We start from the raw sequence: 19,483 nt of genomic DNA, 5'->3' as shown, positions 1-19,483 counted from the left end.
TACACATATTAAGCAGGTGAGGATTTGGCGATCATCTTCCTCATGAAACAAGAGGGGGTGGTGGAAATAAGGCCTAGGAGGTTTAATTTGGGTATACTAAATCGTTAACTAGATGGCAGGACCTGTCCTTTAGTGGTGCTTGTTAGCGGAACGTAGCGAATTCATATTCCTTTAACGCTACGACAACAACAACGGATACCGATGCTTATACGTAATTGTTTTTATACTCAGCGTGCTTTGCACACAGAGTATATTAACTTTGATTGGATAACGGTTGGTTGTACAGGTATAAAGGAATCGAGATAGATATAGACTTCAATATATCAAAATCATCAGTATTAAAAAAAAAAAAAATTTGATTGAGCCATGTCCGTCCGTCCGTCACGATAACTTGAGTAAATATTGAGATATCTTCACCAAATTTCTCACACGAGCTTACCTAGACCCAGAATAGTTTGGTATCGAAAATGAGCGAAATCGGATGATAACCACTCCCACTTTTTATATATATAACATTTTGGAAAACACAAAAAACCTGATTATTTAGTAAGTAATACACCTAGAATGCTGAAATTTCACACGTGGACTGATATTGAGACTCTTGATCAATATTTGGAAAAAAATTTAAGGTGGGCGTGGCACCGCCCACTTGTGATAAAATCAATTTTACAAATCTTATTAATCATAAATCAAAAATCGTTAAACCTATCGTAACAAAATTCGGCAGAGAGGTTGCCTTTACTATAAGGATTGTTTTGGAGAAAAACTAACGAAATCGGTTAAGGACCACGCCCACTTTTATATAAAAGATTTTTAAAAGGGTCGTGGCCGGATAAAATAAGCTATATCTTTGCAAAAAAGAGCTTTATAACAATGGTAGTTCATTTCCCAAGTGGATTTATAACAATAAATAGGAAAAACTTCAAATTTGAAAAAATTGGTGTGGAACCGACCCTTTGTTCTCTAAGAAATTTTCAATATTTCGGGAGCCATAAATCGAAGAAATATTTACATATCGTAACAAAATTGGGTACACATATTTTCCTTATTGCAGAAATTATTTCGGGTTGGTGTCGAAATTCTGTACGTAGAATTCTAAAACCAAAATTTTGCTTTTTAAAAATTTTGCTTTTTTAAAAAAAAAATTCTGCTTTCAAAATTCTGTATTACAAAATTCTGTATTCAAATATATATATATTTTGAAAAAGTGTGCCATGCACAGTAATTCTGCATAGAACACCTTTCTGCATATGCGGCCTTCGGCCGCACTTTAAAAAAATAATCCTTAGCCGATCCAAAACCGGCTACGCCATGCGATGATTCCGGAATTTTGACTTCTAGAATTAAACATGCAGAATTTTGAAAAAGCAGAATTTTAGAAAGCAGAATTTTAAAAAGCGGAATTTTAAAAAAGCAGAATTTTGTTCAAGCAGAATTTTTTTGCAATTTACAGAATTTTGTCACCCAGAATTTTGTAATACAGAATAATGACACGCTCCCAAATATTTCTAGTAGAAATGGACGGGATCGGTTAAAGACCACGGCAACTTAGATATAAAAGAAGTTTAAAGGGGTCGTAGGCTAGAACAATAACCTATAATTTAGCAAAAAATAGTTTTGAATCAATGATATTTCACTTATCAAGTTTTGTTGTAAGAGGAAATGGGGAGTCATTTTTTTAAACGGGTGGTGCCACGTGTTATGTAGAAAAGTAATGTATCTGAAATTAAATGTGCAATTGAAGCTCACGCTGAGTATATAAAGTTCGTTTACACCCGAACTTAGACACCTTTACTTGTTTTTATTTGGTATGAGTGAGAGTTGTATGCATACAAACATATAAGTGAAGCTTATATAAATAAGTGTTAATGTGGAAGAACTATAGACAAAAGGAACCCGCACTTATAAATGCTGTTTCCAAAATTTTGAATATGAGGTATTGCTATTTTGTTGACGACATGTTTATACGTTTATAGGAGAATATATGTACACAAACAAACATATATATCGTACTCTTACGGCTCACATGTGCTAAGCCAATGCAAATTTAATCATATCACAATGTCCGCTTGGCGATAGTTAGTTATTGTGTGGTGCTTAAAAGATCGCTATTTTGTGGCTCAAATAAATTCAAATTGAATTTTTGCTACTCTTGATTTGAATATACATTAGTCTGATAACATTTTTAATAAACCACGTACGTAGTGCATAGTAAGTATGCTTTCACCTATTTCTTCCAAAGTAGCGTAGATGTCTCCTTCCTTTGCTGCCGAATACCGATGTCGATACCAGTACAGTCATTGGCATAAAAGGGCTCAAAATATGTAGTCTTTGTGTTTGCCTTCGCTGCGAAACATTCATGCCGTAAACGTGCTTCAACCAACGCCATTGGCATCACGGGAAGGGCTAAAAATATTTCGTGAAGTTTCTCTCTCTACCACTCCAAGTGCCGTCCCGTTTCTGTCAACACCGGCTATGTTGCCGAGCCGTACATCAGGACGGCTGCAGTGAAAGACTTATAACAAGAATTATTCTTCGTGGGATTTCTAGTTTGACATTGTTTTTGGCGTAATGCTGATTCCCAATTATGTGCATTGATATACTGATTTAAGGAGCTCTTTTCTAGGACTCTTGAAAATTTTCTAATAATTCAATTAATCGGATATTCGATTACTGGATTTTATATTTTCGTTGTTGTTGTATTACCAATAAAGACACTCCCCGAAGCTGTGTTATCGATGCGGATGGTCCTTTTCCGGATACAGATCTGGTACGTTCCGGTAACATAAAGGTACTAGCCCGACCATCTCGGTAACGATTAATATGACCACATTAAACCTTCTAGGCTACCCCGCCCCACCCCTAGTGGGATTCCCCTCGCGTAGATGAGGTTCACAATTGGGTTGCGGAAGGCTTGAAGCTACAAAGTTTTGTATTGCGCTTGTCAACCCATTGAAACGCTACATTTTCGTAGGCTTATTAGAAAAATTTCAATATTCGAAGAGTTGATTTGCATTGATTATTGAAATAATTGTAACTCAAAATTATTCGAATACCTTTTTGAAATCGAACGTTCGATTTTTATTTGTTACGTATACGCCATGTATGAGCCACTTATATTTATGTCTTCTATTATAATTTTATCAATTCTTTTTCAACATCGATTTCTCGATAAAGCTGTATGAAACCAAAATCAAATATAATCTAAATATGTCCCGGGCACCTCTAAAAGTTAGCAACATACTCCCTACTTTGGGCGAAATGTCAAGGCAGGTTTCATGATTGCGTCCAGAACGACGATTTCGGTGATATTATCGTATTTTTTACCGTTTTATTTATGGTGGATCGGACAAACCATTGGTCCTTGATGCCATATACCTCCATGAGTTTTAGGCGGAGCTCTTTTTCCGATTTGCATCGTTGTTGTTATTTTATGCCAACTTCAAAGGGCAGATGCAGATAGCTGAATTTTCACTGAGAAGCTTTTCATGGGAAAAATATAATTGGAGTATTTGCCGAACCACTGCCAAGAGGGACCGAGATTAGACGTACTTTTTTCTATCGTTTAACCCACCAATATTCGGCGGTCAAACATCAGTTTACATGATATGAAAATAAATAGTCGAAGGTAGGGTAGTTGCAAAACACATTGTAAGGGTCAATCACAGTTTTCAAGATCATCAAAAAAGAAACCTTTGTTATGGAATAAATCGTAGTTTTCTTTATTTTGTAAGCTTGTCAGAAACTGTGACATGTGGCGCGTGAATGAAAGAGAAGATAAAAATTAAACCAAACAAAAATTAGAGTCGAAACCAATAGGCAAACCTGGTCTAAGTCTATTTGAACCGAAAATAGAACCAACAATTTTACCGAAACTAGATTCAAAAGAAAGCAAAATCGAAAACCGTGCCATGCTCATTTCAAGGCGAATTAGGTACCAGGCGTTGTTATCCTGCATCCCCAGCTGATTGCTTCTCCTTGATTATTTTCTATACAGCGCCTTGTACTTTAATATCTTATCTTATAACTTTAAAAGAGCAAATCTTGTTTGTTTCTATAGCCGAACGATCTCGGGAACGGCTCAACCGATTTAAATGAAATTTGGCACAGAGATAATGTATCACCTTCTAAGACTTTCTACCTAGGTGTTGCCACTCATAATGTTTCACAAGGTTGCCACCTAATCGAAATTAAAAAAACAAGTAAGGACGGGACTGTCTTCGGCTATGCCGAAGACTTCATACCTTTCATGAATGGGGCTGAACAATAATCTTATCCCGTTCGTAATCTCCAAATAATCGGATGTATAAGATAAGAAATATATAATTAACAGATGTACATACCTAAACGATTTTTAAGATAAATATAAAATAAAAAATGGCAAAAAACCCCCTTATCTGAACGATCGGTTGTATGGGATATATATTATATATAGCTCCGATCGAAATGATTTTTACAGGAAATCTTCTATGATATATTAGAATAAATATCACCAAGTTTAACGTTTTTATATTGGAAATTAAGGGAGAAATGGCTAAAAACCTTTCTATCTGAACGATCGGTTGTATGGAAGATATATGTTATAGTGGTCCGATCCTACCGGACCCGACAAATGTCTAATATAATACAAAAATACATCCTTGTGCAAAATTTCATTGAGATATCTCAAAATTTGAGGGACTAGTTTGCGTTCAAAGAGACAGACGAACGCACAGACGGACGGACAGACGGACATGGCTATATCAACTCAGTTCGACGCCCTGATCAATTCGGTATACTTAATGGTGAGCCTATCTTCTATATTTCTCAACGTTACAAACATCGGGCCAAAGTTAATATACCATTCAATGTTCATGAAGGGTATAAAAATTGCATGAGATATGCCGATATGCGCATCAAACGAAAGGTATTTCACTCCGCATTACAATAGGGATATTTTTGAGTAGGGTTGTCTTTTAGGGTTGCCACCTATTCGAAATTAAAAAAAAAAAATTGGATGCGATGTGCCGATATGGTTATCAAACGAAAGGTTTTCCACTCCGCATTACAATAGGGATATTTTTGAGTAGGGTTGCCATTTGGGGTTGCCACCTACTCGAAATTAAAAAAACTTGCATAAGATATGCCGATATGGGTATCAAACGAAAGGTGTTTTACTCCGCATTACAATAGGGACATTTTTGAATAGGGTTGCCATATAGGGTTGCCACCTATTCGAAAAGAAAAACAAATTGCATGAGATATGCCGATATTGGTATCAAACGAAAGGTATTTCACTCCGGATTTCAATAGGGACATTTTTGGGTAGGGTTTCCATTTAGGGTTGCCACATATTCGAAATTAAAAGAAATTGTATGAGACATGCCGATATGGGTATCAAACGATAGGTATTTCACTCCGCATTGTAATAGGGACATTTTTGAGTAGGATTGCCATTTAAGGTTGCCACCTATTCGAAATTAAAAAAAGAAACGTTGCCAGGCAAAGCCTGCCTTTTTCCCTGATTTTTTAAGACAACTTCAACGGTTTTAGATTTATTGTGACATTGATTTTCGAAAATTTCGATACTAATTTAAATTCGAAATTTTTTTATTATATGTGCGTTATCCACTTTTGCTCCTTATTAATACCTATAAGGACAAAGGAACTAAATTTCAATGAGATATCTCCAAATGTATTCAAGTTATCATTCTCATATTAGGTCGGCCGCCGTGATGTGATGGTAGCGTGCTCAAAATATTAGAAATAAGTTTTTTCAATTAGAAGACAATTTTTCTAGGAGGGTTCGCCCCTCGGCAGTGTTTGGTAAGAACTCCCAGAGTATTTCTGCCATGAAAAGCTAACAGTGAAAGGTCATCTGCTGATGCCGTTCGAAGTCGCAAGTGGGTCCCGTACCGCCAATTTTTAGGAAAAATTAAAAAAAGCACGTCGCAAATTGGAAGAGAAGGTCGACTTAAACCTCAACGGAGGTTATCGAGCCTTACATTTGTTTTTTTAATTTTTATTTATTTATCGCTGTCATAAATGGACGGACGAACGGACATGGTTTAATAAATTCCGTTTTTCACCCTAAATATTATAATAAATGTAAGTTCGTTTTCACCCCGATTCGTTTATGACGTCAGAGTTTACCGTTGTGACAATAACGGTTAAAAATTGTATAATCATAGACTAATTGCATGTGACATAAAAAATATGTAATTCATATTCAAGTACATGGAATTTAATAAAAGTTTTTGAATAAAAAGCTTAGACATAACTCTTGAACCTTCTTTTACATACACATCCATATGAGAAAATGCTTACGGATAGCTAGTTCTTTTAATTAACAGCAATTCTCAAAAGTTGCCTTGATGTTTGATGTAAACACTGTACACAAGTTTTTCAAAAGCTTGAAGCAACCTATGCATGTATGTAGGTGTCTGTTAAGCTCATAGAAAAAGCTTTTAACGTTTATTTAATTTGAACACTGATTTAAATTTTTATGCCAGATGTGCTTGTACTGAGGATTTTATAATTTACATTTGGTTGGGTTAAGTGGTAGCTGCTCTGGTAGGGGAAGCTCAATTGGATAACATGAAGGTCCGTTATGATACGACATATAATTATAGTTTCGAATGAGACGGATTCAACCTTGGATAAATCCTCCCGAGATCCAAGTGAGTCGCGACCTAAATATTAGTTCTGGCAAAAGCTTGGATATAAAATATAAAGTGATTCGATGATTCCACCTCATTATCCTCCATACAGTTACAGCATAATGGGGTTTCGAATATATTGGGATGTACAACATGGATTTCTATTGCTCAAAGCTGTATTCAATAAAGCCCAAAGTTGTGTTCAAAGCTTCAGGTCACTGGGTTATAGAGAAGTTCCTTAAAATTCGAATGCAAACTTTTCAAGTTCGGACGTTTTTTGGAATTTTCACGATCCCTGTAACACCAACGTTTTCTTTTCCCCTCGTGTTAAATCAGCATAGGGTTCCGATGCGTGTTCCAAGTTTCAAGACTCTAGTTTTCCGGAAAGTTATTCAAAAATGGATTAAATGATTTTGTATCAAAAATGAGACAACGTTTTAGACGAGGGCTAACTAAAACAACTTTCCCTGCGAATGCAGCCGAAAAGCGTAATTTTTGTATTTTTATGTAAAAATATCTCTAAAACTAGAACCAGAAATAACAATCTCATTCTGTATTTAAATTTAGCAAACCGCAGACCTTTAGAAAAGTATTAGCTCATTTCTGGGTCTGGACTTTTTTCAAATTACATTACAGAAATATATAAGGCCTTCGGAACAACCGAAGACAGTCCAATACTTACTTCATTGTTATTATTCTTATTATAAGTTTAAAAGTTTATGGGGATATGCATTTGATCAGCTGTTCGAATATATTAGTTTATTGGAATACGACAAATTAGTTAAATATAAACTAATATGTTCCGATTAATCGAATCATAGTATAACTAATTTTGTTGATTGGGAATCTGAGTAATATTATCTGATCAAACAGTACAGAATAGGAAAAAGTGTAGAGGGGTAGAGCACAGCTAGGCGGAAAAAGCTTTTTAAAATGTATGCAGATAGGCCAAAATCAGGGCAGAGCAACGTCTGCCGGGTCCGCTAGTATATATATACTATATATACCATCATATATATATTATATATATCACCGATCTTTATGATTTTTTGACACAACAATATATACTATATACGTAAGCACTCGGTGAAATTTGAAGCTTATAGCTGTTAAAATGGGGTAGAAATCACGAAAAGTTTCTTATCTGAACACTCGGTTGTATGAGATATATACTATAAATATATAACCGATCAGACAACTATATATGCCATATGCGTAAGCATTCGGTGAAATTTGAAGCTTCTAGCTGTTAAAATGGGGCTAAAATTGCGAAAAAATATATATATATATATATATATATATATACATATATATTTAATAAAAGATAATGGCTTAGTAGACGTGTTTTTGTAGCGCTGCCGGTTTTGTCATCTTTTCGTTTGTTTTTAAATAATAAAATTCTTTTGTCATCTATGCTCGTGTGTTAAGCGTTGTTGGCTACCTATATTTGCATTTACTTTGTGTATCGTGTTTAAACATTGCAATAATATGATATTAAAATAAATAAATACACATAAAGAATAATTAAAAAAAGAAAAATTGCAAAATGTCTTTAAATGAGAGGAAAATGTTAAGAAGCATCAAGGTGTCCCCGCAAAGAACCAATACCCTACTTCAAAGTAAAGGTAGAGATGCCGAGAGCGCGATAACTGCACACCTGATACAGCAATTTGAGGCGAAAATTGAGAAGCAGAATCAGAGCAAGGTTGAAAAGCTGTGTGGCGACGTAAAGAACAGTGAAGAGAGGCTGATGCAAAAAATTGAAGCGATCTCAGCTGAGCTGCTCTCTATTAAGAACAGCATAAAATACTTGGATGTTAGGTTGACAGCGGTTGAATCTGTGTGTGAGGAGAACAAAATTCTAAAAGCAGAGGTAATGTCACTAAAGAAAGAAGTTAATAGATGTGAAAATATTGCAGTTTCCACTGATCTAATTTTAAGCGGCATACCGAATGTTGTTAATGGGAAGTGTGTGGAGATCTTCGCTAACATCTGTAAAGATGTACACACTGAGGTGCCTGCTGTTAGAGAAGTTTTCCGAATACCCGCCAACAAATCCAAACAAACGAGCAGTAACTCTGCTTCTTCTTCACCAATTATCGTCAAACTATTCTCCTCACATGATCGAAGTCGTTTACTCAAAGCTGTTGCTAGTTATTGTAAAACCAACAAAAAAGCTCTGATTGCCAGCGTCATCTCAATCGAAGGCTCTGCTCGAATTTACATACGTGAAAGCCTTTCGAGAGCGAACCGCAAGATAATGCAATATGCAGCTCAGCTAAAGCGTCAAAAGCTCTTAGCAGCAGCTTTTTCTGTACAAGGAGAGGTGATGGTTCGAAAAAGAGATGGCGAAGAAGCAATTAGGGTAAATGATAAGATAGACATTGATGAAATTGCTGGCAGAGCGTAAAACTATAAAACTTCATAATTTTTAACATAATGTGTTTTTAGATTTATAATTTTAAGAGTATAACAGAATTTCTAAATGTAAGATACAATGATATTTTTTCCTTTCTCTTTCCGCGTTCTACTCTCTATTGCTTTTTTTCCACCTTTCTCCATTCCTTGTCAAAGATATGTGTTTTGTAGTATAATGATGTCTCTATGTCAGCCCACAATATTTAATTTAACATAACTTTTAACTCAACTACCGGCGCTAATGGTAATCATAAGTTGTTGTTGAATATTTTGTGTAAACAATCTGTTGGTCTTAACATAGTTCACTTTAATGCACGCAGCTTAAGCTCTGATAAAATGGATTATATTAGATACATTTTCGAGGAATCGTTGGTTGATGTTGTTTGTGTAAGTGAAACATGGTTTAGTGAAAATACCTCTGATCTGCATTCTTGTATTAGTAGCTATAACGTCATTCGGAATGACAGGAAACGTAAGAAAGGGGGTGGAGTGGTGATCTATTGTAAGAAAAATCTTAGCATTAAGCCTCTTAGTATGTCTGTCGACTCAGATGTTGAGTTTATCATTTCTGAGGTCTCTGATGGTTTAAAAAAAGCTTTAGTTTCTTGTGTTTATAACCCGCCTAAATGTTGCACGTTAGATTGTTTTTTTACTGCGCTGTCCGTGTATCTAATTGATTATGAATGTTACGTCATTAGTGGTGATTTCAATGTTAATTTACTTGTAAATGACTCGTATAGTAAACAACTGTGTGATCAAGTTTCAACAGCTGGTTTAGTCATAATAAATGACATAATGCCTACGAGGTATGCTAACAACTCCAATCCCAGCTTATTAGACTATTTTATGATATCTGACTTGACATATATTCTTAAATTTGACCAGCTTTGTTTTGTATCAGACCATGACCTAATTTTTGTACTGTTAACGTTGGGTTTAATCGGCCTGAGCCATATGTTTATGTATATCGTGATTTCCGTTCTGTGGATACCAAAGTGTTGCTCAGCGATTGTTCCTGTATTCCTTGGAATGATTGTTGGTATTTAGATACGGTAGATAAGAAACTTGAACATCTTAACCAAAACATAAATGTCATATTTGATCGTCATGTCCTTACACGTACTGTCCATGTTTTAAATAAATCTTGTCCTTGGTTTAGTAGAAGAGTTATTTGTGCAATAAAAAAGCGCAATAAGCTGCACGCCAAATGGAGAAGGTCCCGAAATGATGCTTCATGGGCTTTGTATAAAGCTGCTCGCAACGAAGCGACTGCCGTAATTAGGCAGGCCAAAAAGAATTTCTTTCATAGAAAATTGGATCCTTCTCTGCCATCAAAAGCGCTATGGCGTAACCTTAAAACCCTAAAGGTCCATGGGAGAAATAAGGTGGAATGCAGTATTGTCTGTCTCTCCTGTGAGGATGCCACAACTTATCAATACTTTTATTAATACGTTTGAGTTTAAGTGTGTTAGAGTGTGTGACGTAATAAAGTCTATTTTGTCTATAAAATCGTGTGCCGTGGGTAATGATGGGGTTTCGTTAAAATTCGTAAAAATTGTTCTTCCTTTTATTGTAAATCCTCTGACCCACATTATTAACCACTGTTTTAGAAGTGGTTGTTTTCCTTCTGCTTGGAAGAAAGCAATAGTTGTGCCTGTCCCTAAGAAACCGCTTGCTGCGGATCCTTCCGACTTCAGACCGATTAGTATCGTACCATCGTTCTCAAAAGTGTGCGAATCTTTAATTGCTGAACAAATATCTAATTTTGTTAGAGAAAACAACTTGCCCTCTCCTCTACAATCTGGCTTTAAGCCTAAACACAGTTGTGCCACTGCTATGGTAAAAATCATGAGTGACATCAGAGGGCCATATGATAATGGCGACCTAACCATTCTTTGCATGTTGGATTTCTTTTAGGCATTCGATTTGGTCAGCCACGAGCTATTGTGCTGGAAACTCTGTCACTTCTTTGCCTTTTCTGATAGTTCCATTAAAGTCATGGCTAGTTACCTCCAAGGTAGGGAACAAAAGGTCAGAGGAGAGAAAGCTTCGTCAGAATTCAAATCCATTAAAGCAGGTGTTCCGCAGGGTCAGTTCTTGGTCCTCTATTATTTAGTATGTTTGTAAATAATGTGTTTTCCGTGTGTAAGTATGTTAACGTCCACGCATATGCTGATGATATTCAGTTTTACCTTTCTAATCGTGTTGGCCTCGTTGAAGATTTATGCTTCAAAGTAAACTGTGATCTGTCTGCTGTTTTCTGTTGGGCTAAAAACAACGCTTTATGTCTTAACGCTGCAAAATCGTACGTTATGCCGATATCCAAAAATGAAATCGACCCTGAAAGTATTCCATCTTTAAAGATCGGATCGCAGGCCCTTAGTACCACTGACAAAGTTAAAAATTTAGGCTTTGTATTAAATAACAAATTAACTTCTTTCGATCAAGTTAATAAAGTAGTCCGCAATGTTTATGTAATACGGCGGACGTTACGCATATCGGCACCGTTCACACAACAGGAAACTCGTCGCAAGCTTACAATGCAGCTAATTGTACCCCACTTCACATACTTTGAACTCGTGTATACTAAACTTGACTCGGAGTCCGCCAACAAGATCAATGTAACCTTCAATAATGTTACCAGGTATGTGTATGGGGTAGGTTGATACGATCACATATCACCCTGGAGGGATAAAATTCGAGTATGCAACATCCTTAATTACTTGGCTGCCAGAAACTGCATGTTCATGTTTAAACTATTAGAATGTAAGGCCCCCAAGTATCTTTATGACAAACTGCATTTTACCGGGTCTCAAAGAAACCGTAAATTGGTGGTTCCAATGTTCAAATACCTGACGTCTAGCAGATTGTTTTTTATTAGCGCTGTTAGACTTTGGAACTCAATTCCCGGATCAATTAAAGTAGGGCTGAATAATAGCAACTTTAAAAGCATTATACTGAAATACTTCGCTAATGTTGATATTTCTTCTATATTTTGACTAAAATTTCTAAAATAATCTTGATGTAATCTAATTTCCTTGTTTCTCCTTTCATTGTTTTCTGTACCTCTGCTATTCATGTGTCTAGATTAATTTGTAATAGTTATAAAATTAATTTAAGTAAATGCATATATAAACGCATACTTTTATATCAGTACGTAAATTTTAGTTTTCTTTAAATTTTATATTGTTTGTTTTTATACTCAGTTGAGCAGAGCTCACAGAGTATATTAACTTTGATTGGATAACGGTTGGTTGTACAGGTATAAAGGAATCGCTATCTATCTCGACTTGAATATACCAAATCATCAGTATCGAAAAAAAGTCGATTGAGCCATGTCCGTCCGTCCGTCCGTCTGCCCGTTAACACGATAACTTGAGTAAATTTTGAGGTATCTTGATGAAATTTGGTATGTCGGTTCCTGGGCTATTTAAAATGAACGATATCGGACAATAACCACGCCCACTTTTTCGATATCGAAAATTTCGAAAAATCGAAAAAGTGCGATAATTCATTACCAAATACGGATTAAACGATGAAATTTGGTAGGTGAGTTGAACTTATGACGCAGAATAGAAAACTAGTAAAATTTTGGACAATGGGCGTGGCACCGCCCACTTTTAAAAGAAGGTAATTTAGAAGTTTTGCAAGCTGTAATTTGGCAGCCGTTGAAGATATCATGATGAAACTTGGCAGGAACGTTACTCTTATTACTATATGTCTGCTTCATAAAAATTAGCAAAATCGGAGAACGACCACGCCCACTTTTTAAAAAAAATTTTTTTTAAATACAAATTTTAAAAGAAAAGTTAATATGTTTACAGTATATAAGTAAATTATGTCAACATTCAACTCCAGTAATGATATGGTGCAACAAAATACAAAAATAAAAGAAAATTTCAAAATGTGCGTAGCTCCGCCCTTTTTCATTTAATTTGTCTAGGATACTTTTAATGCCATAATTCGAACAAAAATTTACCAATCCGTGTGAAATTTGGTAGAGGCTTAGCTTCTAGGACGATAACTGTTTTCTGTGAACAAGGGCGAAATCGGTTGAAGCCGCGCCCAGTTTTTATACACAGTCGACCGTCTGTCCTTTCGCTCGGCCGCTAACACGATAACTTGAGCAAAAATCGATATATCTTTACTAAACTCAGTTCACGTACTTACCTGAACTTACTTTATATTGGTGTAAAAAATGGCCGAAATCCGACTATGACCACGCCCACTTTTTCGATATCGAAAATTACGAAAAACGAAAAAATGCCATAATTATATACCAAATACGAAAAAAGGGATGAAACATGGTAATTGTATTGGTCTATGGACGCAAAATATAACTTTAGAAAAAAACTTGGTAAAATGGGTGTGACACCTACCATATTAAGTAGAAGAAAATGAAAAAGTTTGGAGGGCGAAATCAAAAGCCCTTGGAATCTTGGAAGGAATACTGTTCGTGGTATTACATATATAAATAAATTAGCGGTACCCGACAGATGATGTTCTGGATCACCCTGGTCCACATTTTGGTCGATATCTCGAAAACGCCTTCACATATATAACTAAGGGACACTCCCTTTTAAACCCCTCATTAATACCTTTAATTTGATACCCATATTGTACAAACACATTCTATAGTCACCCCTGGTCCACTTTTATAACGATATTCCGAAAAGGCGTCCACCTATAGAACTAAGGACCACTCCCTTTTAAAATACTCATTAACACCTTTCATTTGATACCCATATAGTACAAACAAATTCTAGAGTCAGGCCTGGTTCACCTTTATGGCGATATCTCGAAAAGGCGTCCACATATAGAACTAAGGCCCACGCCCTCTTAAAATACTCATTAACGCCTTTCATTTGATACTCATATCGTACAAACAAATTCTAGAGTCAGGCCTGGTCCACCTTTATGGCGATATCCCTAAATGGCGTCAATTTATAGAACTATGGCCCACTTCCTCTTAAATACTCTTTAATACCTTCCATTTGATACACATGTCATACAAACACATTCCAGGGTTACCCTAGGTTCTTTTTACAACATGGTGATTTTCCCTTACTTTGTCTCCACAGCTCTCAACTGAGTATGTAATGTTCGGTTATACCCGAACTTAGCACTCCTTACTTGTTTTATATTGTTATTGAACTTCCCATTTACATAAAATATATTAGCATAAGTTTTTAATGTCAGTTGATGTATATATAAAAGGCTTTAAGTTCTTAGTTGTACAAATTTGTTAAATAAATGAAATGAAATGAAATGAAATATACTATATATATATACTATATATACCACCATATATACTATATATACCACCGATATGTATGATGTTTTCAGACAACAGTATATGATATATACGTAAGCATTCGTTGAAATTTGAAGTCTCTAGCTCTTAAAATAGGGCAGTAATTACGAAAGTTTCTTATCTGAACAATCGTTTGTGGGGGATATATACTATATTTTCATTTCATTTTCATTTAATACGACCGATCTCATCAATTTTTTCAGGCAACAATATGTGCAATATACGAAAGTATATGGTGAAGTTTGAATCTTCAATCTGTTCAATTGTGTAAGATATTACAAAAATCCTCTCTTTCTGAAAAATCGGTTGTATGGAGGATATATGCTATAGTGGTTCGATCCGGCCGGTTCCAAAAAATTTCTAATCGGACACCCAAATACACCCGATCACCAAATTTTATCAAGATATTTCAAAAATTGAGGGACTAGTTTGCATACAAATAGACAGACGGACAGACGGACATGGTTAAATCCTTTAAGGACTTACAATTTTGGGTTTCGTGACGAAATTAATATACCATTTCATTTTCATTAAAGGTATAAAAATAGGTAGGTACTTTGTGTGAGAATGCAAAGCTTCACGTTTTTTGTTGTCTGCATGTAAAAACTATGACAACGAATCACGTATTTCAAAAATATATGACGTAAACGTAATTATTTGATGAAATTTGATGAATTTTGAAGCTTCTATCCGTAAAAAAGGGGCAAAAATGACAGTTTATATGAAGTATATAATATATATACCACCGATCTCTATGATTTTTTTAGACAACAATATATGCTATATACGTAAGCATTTGGTGAAATTTGAAGCTTCTAGCTGTTAAAATGGGGCCGAAATCGCAAAAAAAAATATATATATACTATATATATATGCTATATATACCATCATATATATATTATATATATCACCGATCTCTATGTTTTTGGCACAACAATATATACTAAATTGCGAAAAGTTTCTTATCTGAACAATCGGTTGTATGAGATATATACTATATATACAACCGACCTCTATGATTTTTTCAGACAACTATATATGCCATATACGTAAGCATTCGGTGAAATTTGAAGCATCTAGCTGTTAAAATGGGGCTAAAATTACAAAAATATATATATATACTATATATACCACCATATATATAGTATATATACCACCGATCTGTATGCTTTTTTCAGACAACAATATGTGCCATATACGTAAACATTTGGTGAAATTTGAAGCTTCTAGCTGTTAAAATGGGGTAGAAATTGCGAAAAGTTTCTTATCTGAACAATCGGTTGTATGAGATATATACTATATATACAACCGATCTCTATGATTTTTTAAAATAGGGCAGTAATTACGAAAAGTTTCTTATCTAAACAATCGGTTGTGGGTGATATATACTATATATACGACCGATCTCATCAATTTTTTCAGGCAACAATATGTGCAATATACGAAAGTATATGGTGTAGTTTGAAGCTTCAATCTGTTAAAGTGCGTAAGACATTACAAAAATCCTCTTTTCTGAAAAATCGGTTGTATGGAGGATATATGCTATAGTGGTCTGATCCGGCCGGTTCCGACAAATGTCTAATCGGACACCCAAATTCACCCGCTCACCAAATTTTATCAAGGTATTTCAAAAATTGAGGACTAGTTTGCATACAAACAGACAGACGGACAGACGGACGTGGCTAAATCAACTCAGCTCTTCAACCTGATTATTTCGGTATACTTAATGGTGGGTCTATCTATTTTCCTTTAAGGACTTACAATTTTGGGTTTCGTGACGAAATTAATATACCATTTCATTTTCATGAAAGGTATAAAAAGTTACCAAATCAGAAGATTGGGAAAACAAAACTTACAGCGCGGAAAGATTAATACAAACGCAAACTGACAGTCGGGAAATGCTTGAGAGAATCGAATTGAATTGAAAAACTAACTCAACCGGTTGAATTGACAGATCTGACTTAAAAAGCATTTTTAAAACGTTTTCATGTCTGTAAATTTGGTTTCTTAATTTAAGAAATTTTAACTATTTTTACTGAAATAGTTTTTTTGTTAAGGTTTCCTATGCCGTTAATAAACCGACTTTATTTAAGCACGCTTTGTTTCTGCTCTCACGTTTTCTACCGCATTGGCGAGCGATATGACGGCTTTAACTTCTACTTCTAGTTTTGAGTACATACGTACGAGTATGTCTATGAATGTATGTATGTTTGTTGGTGTAGACGGTGCAACTTTAAAGTTGTCGTATGTAGAAATTGTTGTTGTCTGTATCTAAAACGTGTATGTTGGTGATAACTTATTTGATGTTTTGAGCAGAATCGATATAAAGGGAAAACTTGCAACTATGACATTCACATTTAGCCATAAGATTTTGATAAGCTAAGAAGTGTTGGAGCGCGTGCGCATAAAATACAAACGAACGAGCAAAAATAGAAGATGAAATAAAGTGTAAAGCTGAGTTTAAATAAAGATGAATATCTTAAAAATTATAATGACATAAAAAAATAAAAAACTTTGTATGGAACAATTTGTGCTTAAATAAAAAAAAGATTGGATAAAGTCATCAAACTATTTTGATAAGTTCGTTGAACTGCTGTTTATTTAGACAAGTTGTGAGATGTTAAAGTGACTATTTTTGTTTGTGAACAAATATCTAGGCGGAAGTAATTACATATCAATTAAACCTTGTTTTGTTTTGTCAATGAAGACGTGACATTATAAAACTTGTGCATTTTTTTTTTTTCAAAAAACGAGGCGCAGTTCTTTGACACAAAAGCTATCAACTCATAATAAATTAATAATACTAATAAAACTAAAAAAATAATAAAAAAATAATAGCAATTGTCTAAGTGGCATAAGTTTTATAAAAATTAAAAAAATTTTGTTTCAATATACATAAAATATTAAGTCAAAACTATGAAGTTGTTCACATCGAGTTCGAAGACTGGCAGTAAGTATATGTACATTATAAATTTTACAAAAGTTTATTAATACAAAAAATATTTAAAAACATTTTGATCCAATATTATGCCAAATTTTAATTTAAAATATCCTTGTTTAGTTATGTATTTATTTCATTAGTCTATAAGTTGAACAAATCATACATACAGACCTAATGTGCAATTGGAGAGGCAAAGATTTTATACTTTTTTATTCACTAAATTATCTTTAAAGTTTCCGTATGTTTTAACTAAAATTTTAAAAATAATGCCGCCTATCAGTCTGGCAATGTTATCACATTAAAAACCATAATTGAATAACGTAACAGAGAATAACAAAAATGTTTAAAAGGTGGTTTTCAATGAGCTTTTGTCATTTGATAAAAGTTAACTGAAAAGCGGATAAGCTCAAATATATGCAGTAATGTTTTTATACCTTTCATGAAAATAAAATAGTATATTAACTTCGTTACGTATCTCAAAATTGTAAGTCCTTAAAGAAAATAGATAGACCGACCAATAAGTATTCCGAAATAACTAGGACGAAGAGCTGAGTTGATTTAGCAATGTTCGTCTGTCCGTCTGTCTGTAAACTAGTCCCTAAATTTTTGAAATATCTTGATAAACTTTCGTTAGCGGGTATATTTAAATGTCCGATTAGACATTTGTCGGAACCGGCCGGATCGGACCACTATAGCATATATCCTCCATACAACCGATTTTTCAGAAAAGGGAATATTTGTCATATATTTCTTAATTGATCGGACTGAAGCTTCAAACTTCACCATATGCGGACGTATATTGTACATATTGTTGACTGAAAAAATGGTTGACATCAGTCGTATATATAGCATATATCCCCTACAACCGATTGTTCATATAACATACTTTTCGAAATTTCTGCACCGTTTTAATAGCTAGAAACTTCAAATATCACCAAATGTTTACGTATATAGCATATATTGTTGTCTGAAAAAATCATAGAGATCGGTGGTATATATTATATACCCCATATTAACTGTAATTTTTTTTTCATTTTTAACGGCTAGAACCTTCAAGTTTCATCAAATACTTACGTTTACATTATATATTGTTAAGATAAGTGATTCATTGTCATAGCTATTTCCTCCAGACCACAAAAAAAGTGAAACTTTGCTTCCTCAAACAAACTACTTACCTATTTGTATACTAAGCGTGCTTTGCACACAGAGTATATTAACTATGATTGGATAACGGTTAGTTGTACAGGTATAAAGGAATCGAGGTAGATATAGGCTTCCATATATTAAAATCATCAGTATCGAAAAAAACTTTGATTGAGCCATGTCCGTCCGTCCGTCTGCCCGTTAACACAGTAAATTGAGTAAATTTTGAAGTATATTGATGAAATTTGGTACGTAGGTTCCTGGGCACTCATATCAGATCGCTATATAAAATGAACGATATTGGACTATAACCACGCCCACTTTTTCGATATCGAAAATTTCGAAAAACAGAAAAAATGCGATAATTCATTACGAAAGATGGATAAAGCGATGAAACTTGGTAGGTGGATTAAACCTATGACGCAGAACAGAAAATTAGTAAAATTTTGGACAATGGGCGTGGTATCGCCCACTTTTAAAAGAAGGTAATTTAAAAGTTTTGCAAGCTGTAATTTGGCAGTTGTTGAAGATATCATGATGAAATTTCGCAGGAACGTTACTACTATTACTATATATGTGCTAAATAAAAATTAGTAAAATCGGATGAAGAATACGCCCACTTTTTCGATATCGAAAATTACAAAAAATGAAAAAAATGCCGTAATTCTATACCAAATACGAAAAAAGGGATAAAACAAGGTAAATGGATTGGTTTTTTGACGCGAAATATAACTTTAGAAAAAACTTTGTAAAATGGTTGTGACACCTACCATATTAAGTAGAAGAAATTGAAAAAGTTCTGCAGGGCGAAATAAAGAACCCTTGAAATCTTGGCAGGTATTACATATATAAATAAATTAGCGGTACCCGACAGATGATGTTCTGTGTCACCCTGCTCCATATTTTGGTCGATATCTCGAAAATGCCTTCACATATACAACTATGGGCCATTCCATTTTAAAACCCTCATTAATAACTTTAATTTGATACCCGTATCATACAAACAGATTCTAGAGTCACCCCTGGTCC

At 34.5% G+C, this 19,483-nt stretch overlaps 1 protein-coding gene across 3 annotated transcripts in view; it reads left to right on the top strand.

Moving 5' to 3' along the window:
- Positions 1-16,741: 16,741 nt before the first annotated feature.
- LOC137237914 (lysosome membrane protein 2) overlaps positions 16,742-19,483 on the top strand; it is an 89,945-nt gene continuing 87,203 nt past the window's right edge. For all 3 annotated transcript variants that reach the window (XM_067762282.1, XM_067762284.1, XM_067762283.1), the window contains exon 1: positions 16,742-17,320. In XM_067762282.1, the coding sequence (XP_067618383.1) occupies positions 17,287-17,320 (34 nt within the window). In that variant the 5' untranslated portion in view covers positions 16,742-17,286. The remainder of the gene's footprint in view (positions 17,321-19,483) is intronic.

The sequence above is a fragment of the Eurosta solidaginis genome, chromosome 1 (genome assembly GCF_040869045.1).
Source record: "Eurosta solidaginis isolate ZX-2024a chromosome 1, ASM4086904v1, whole genome shotgun sequence".
Lineage (NCBI taxonomy): Eukaryota > Metazoa > Arthropoda > Insecta > Diptera > Tephritidae > Eurosta > Eurosta solidaginis.
The sequence above is the reverse complement of the archived record's forward strand: the minus strand, read 5'-3'. Positions and strand labels throughout refer to the sequence as shown.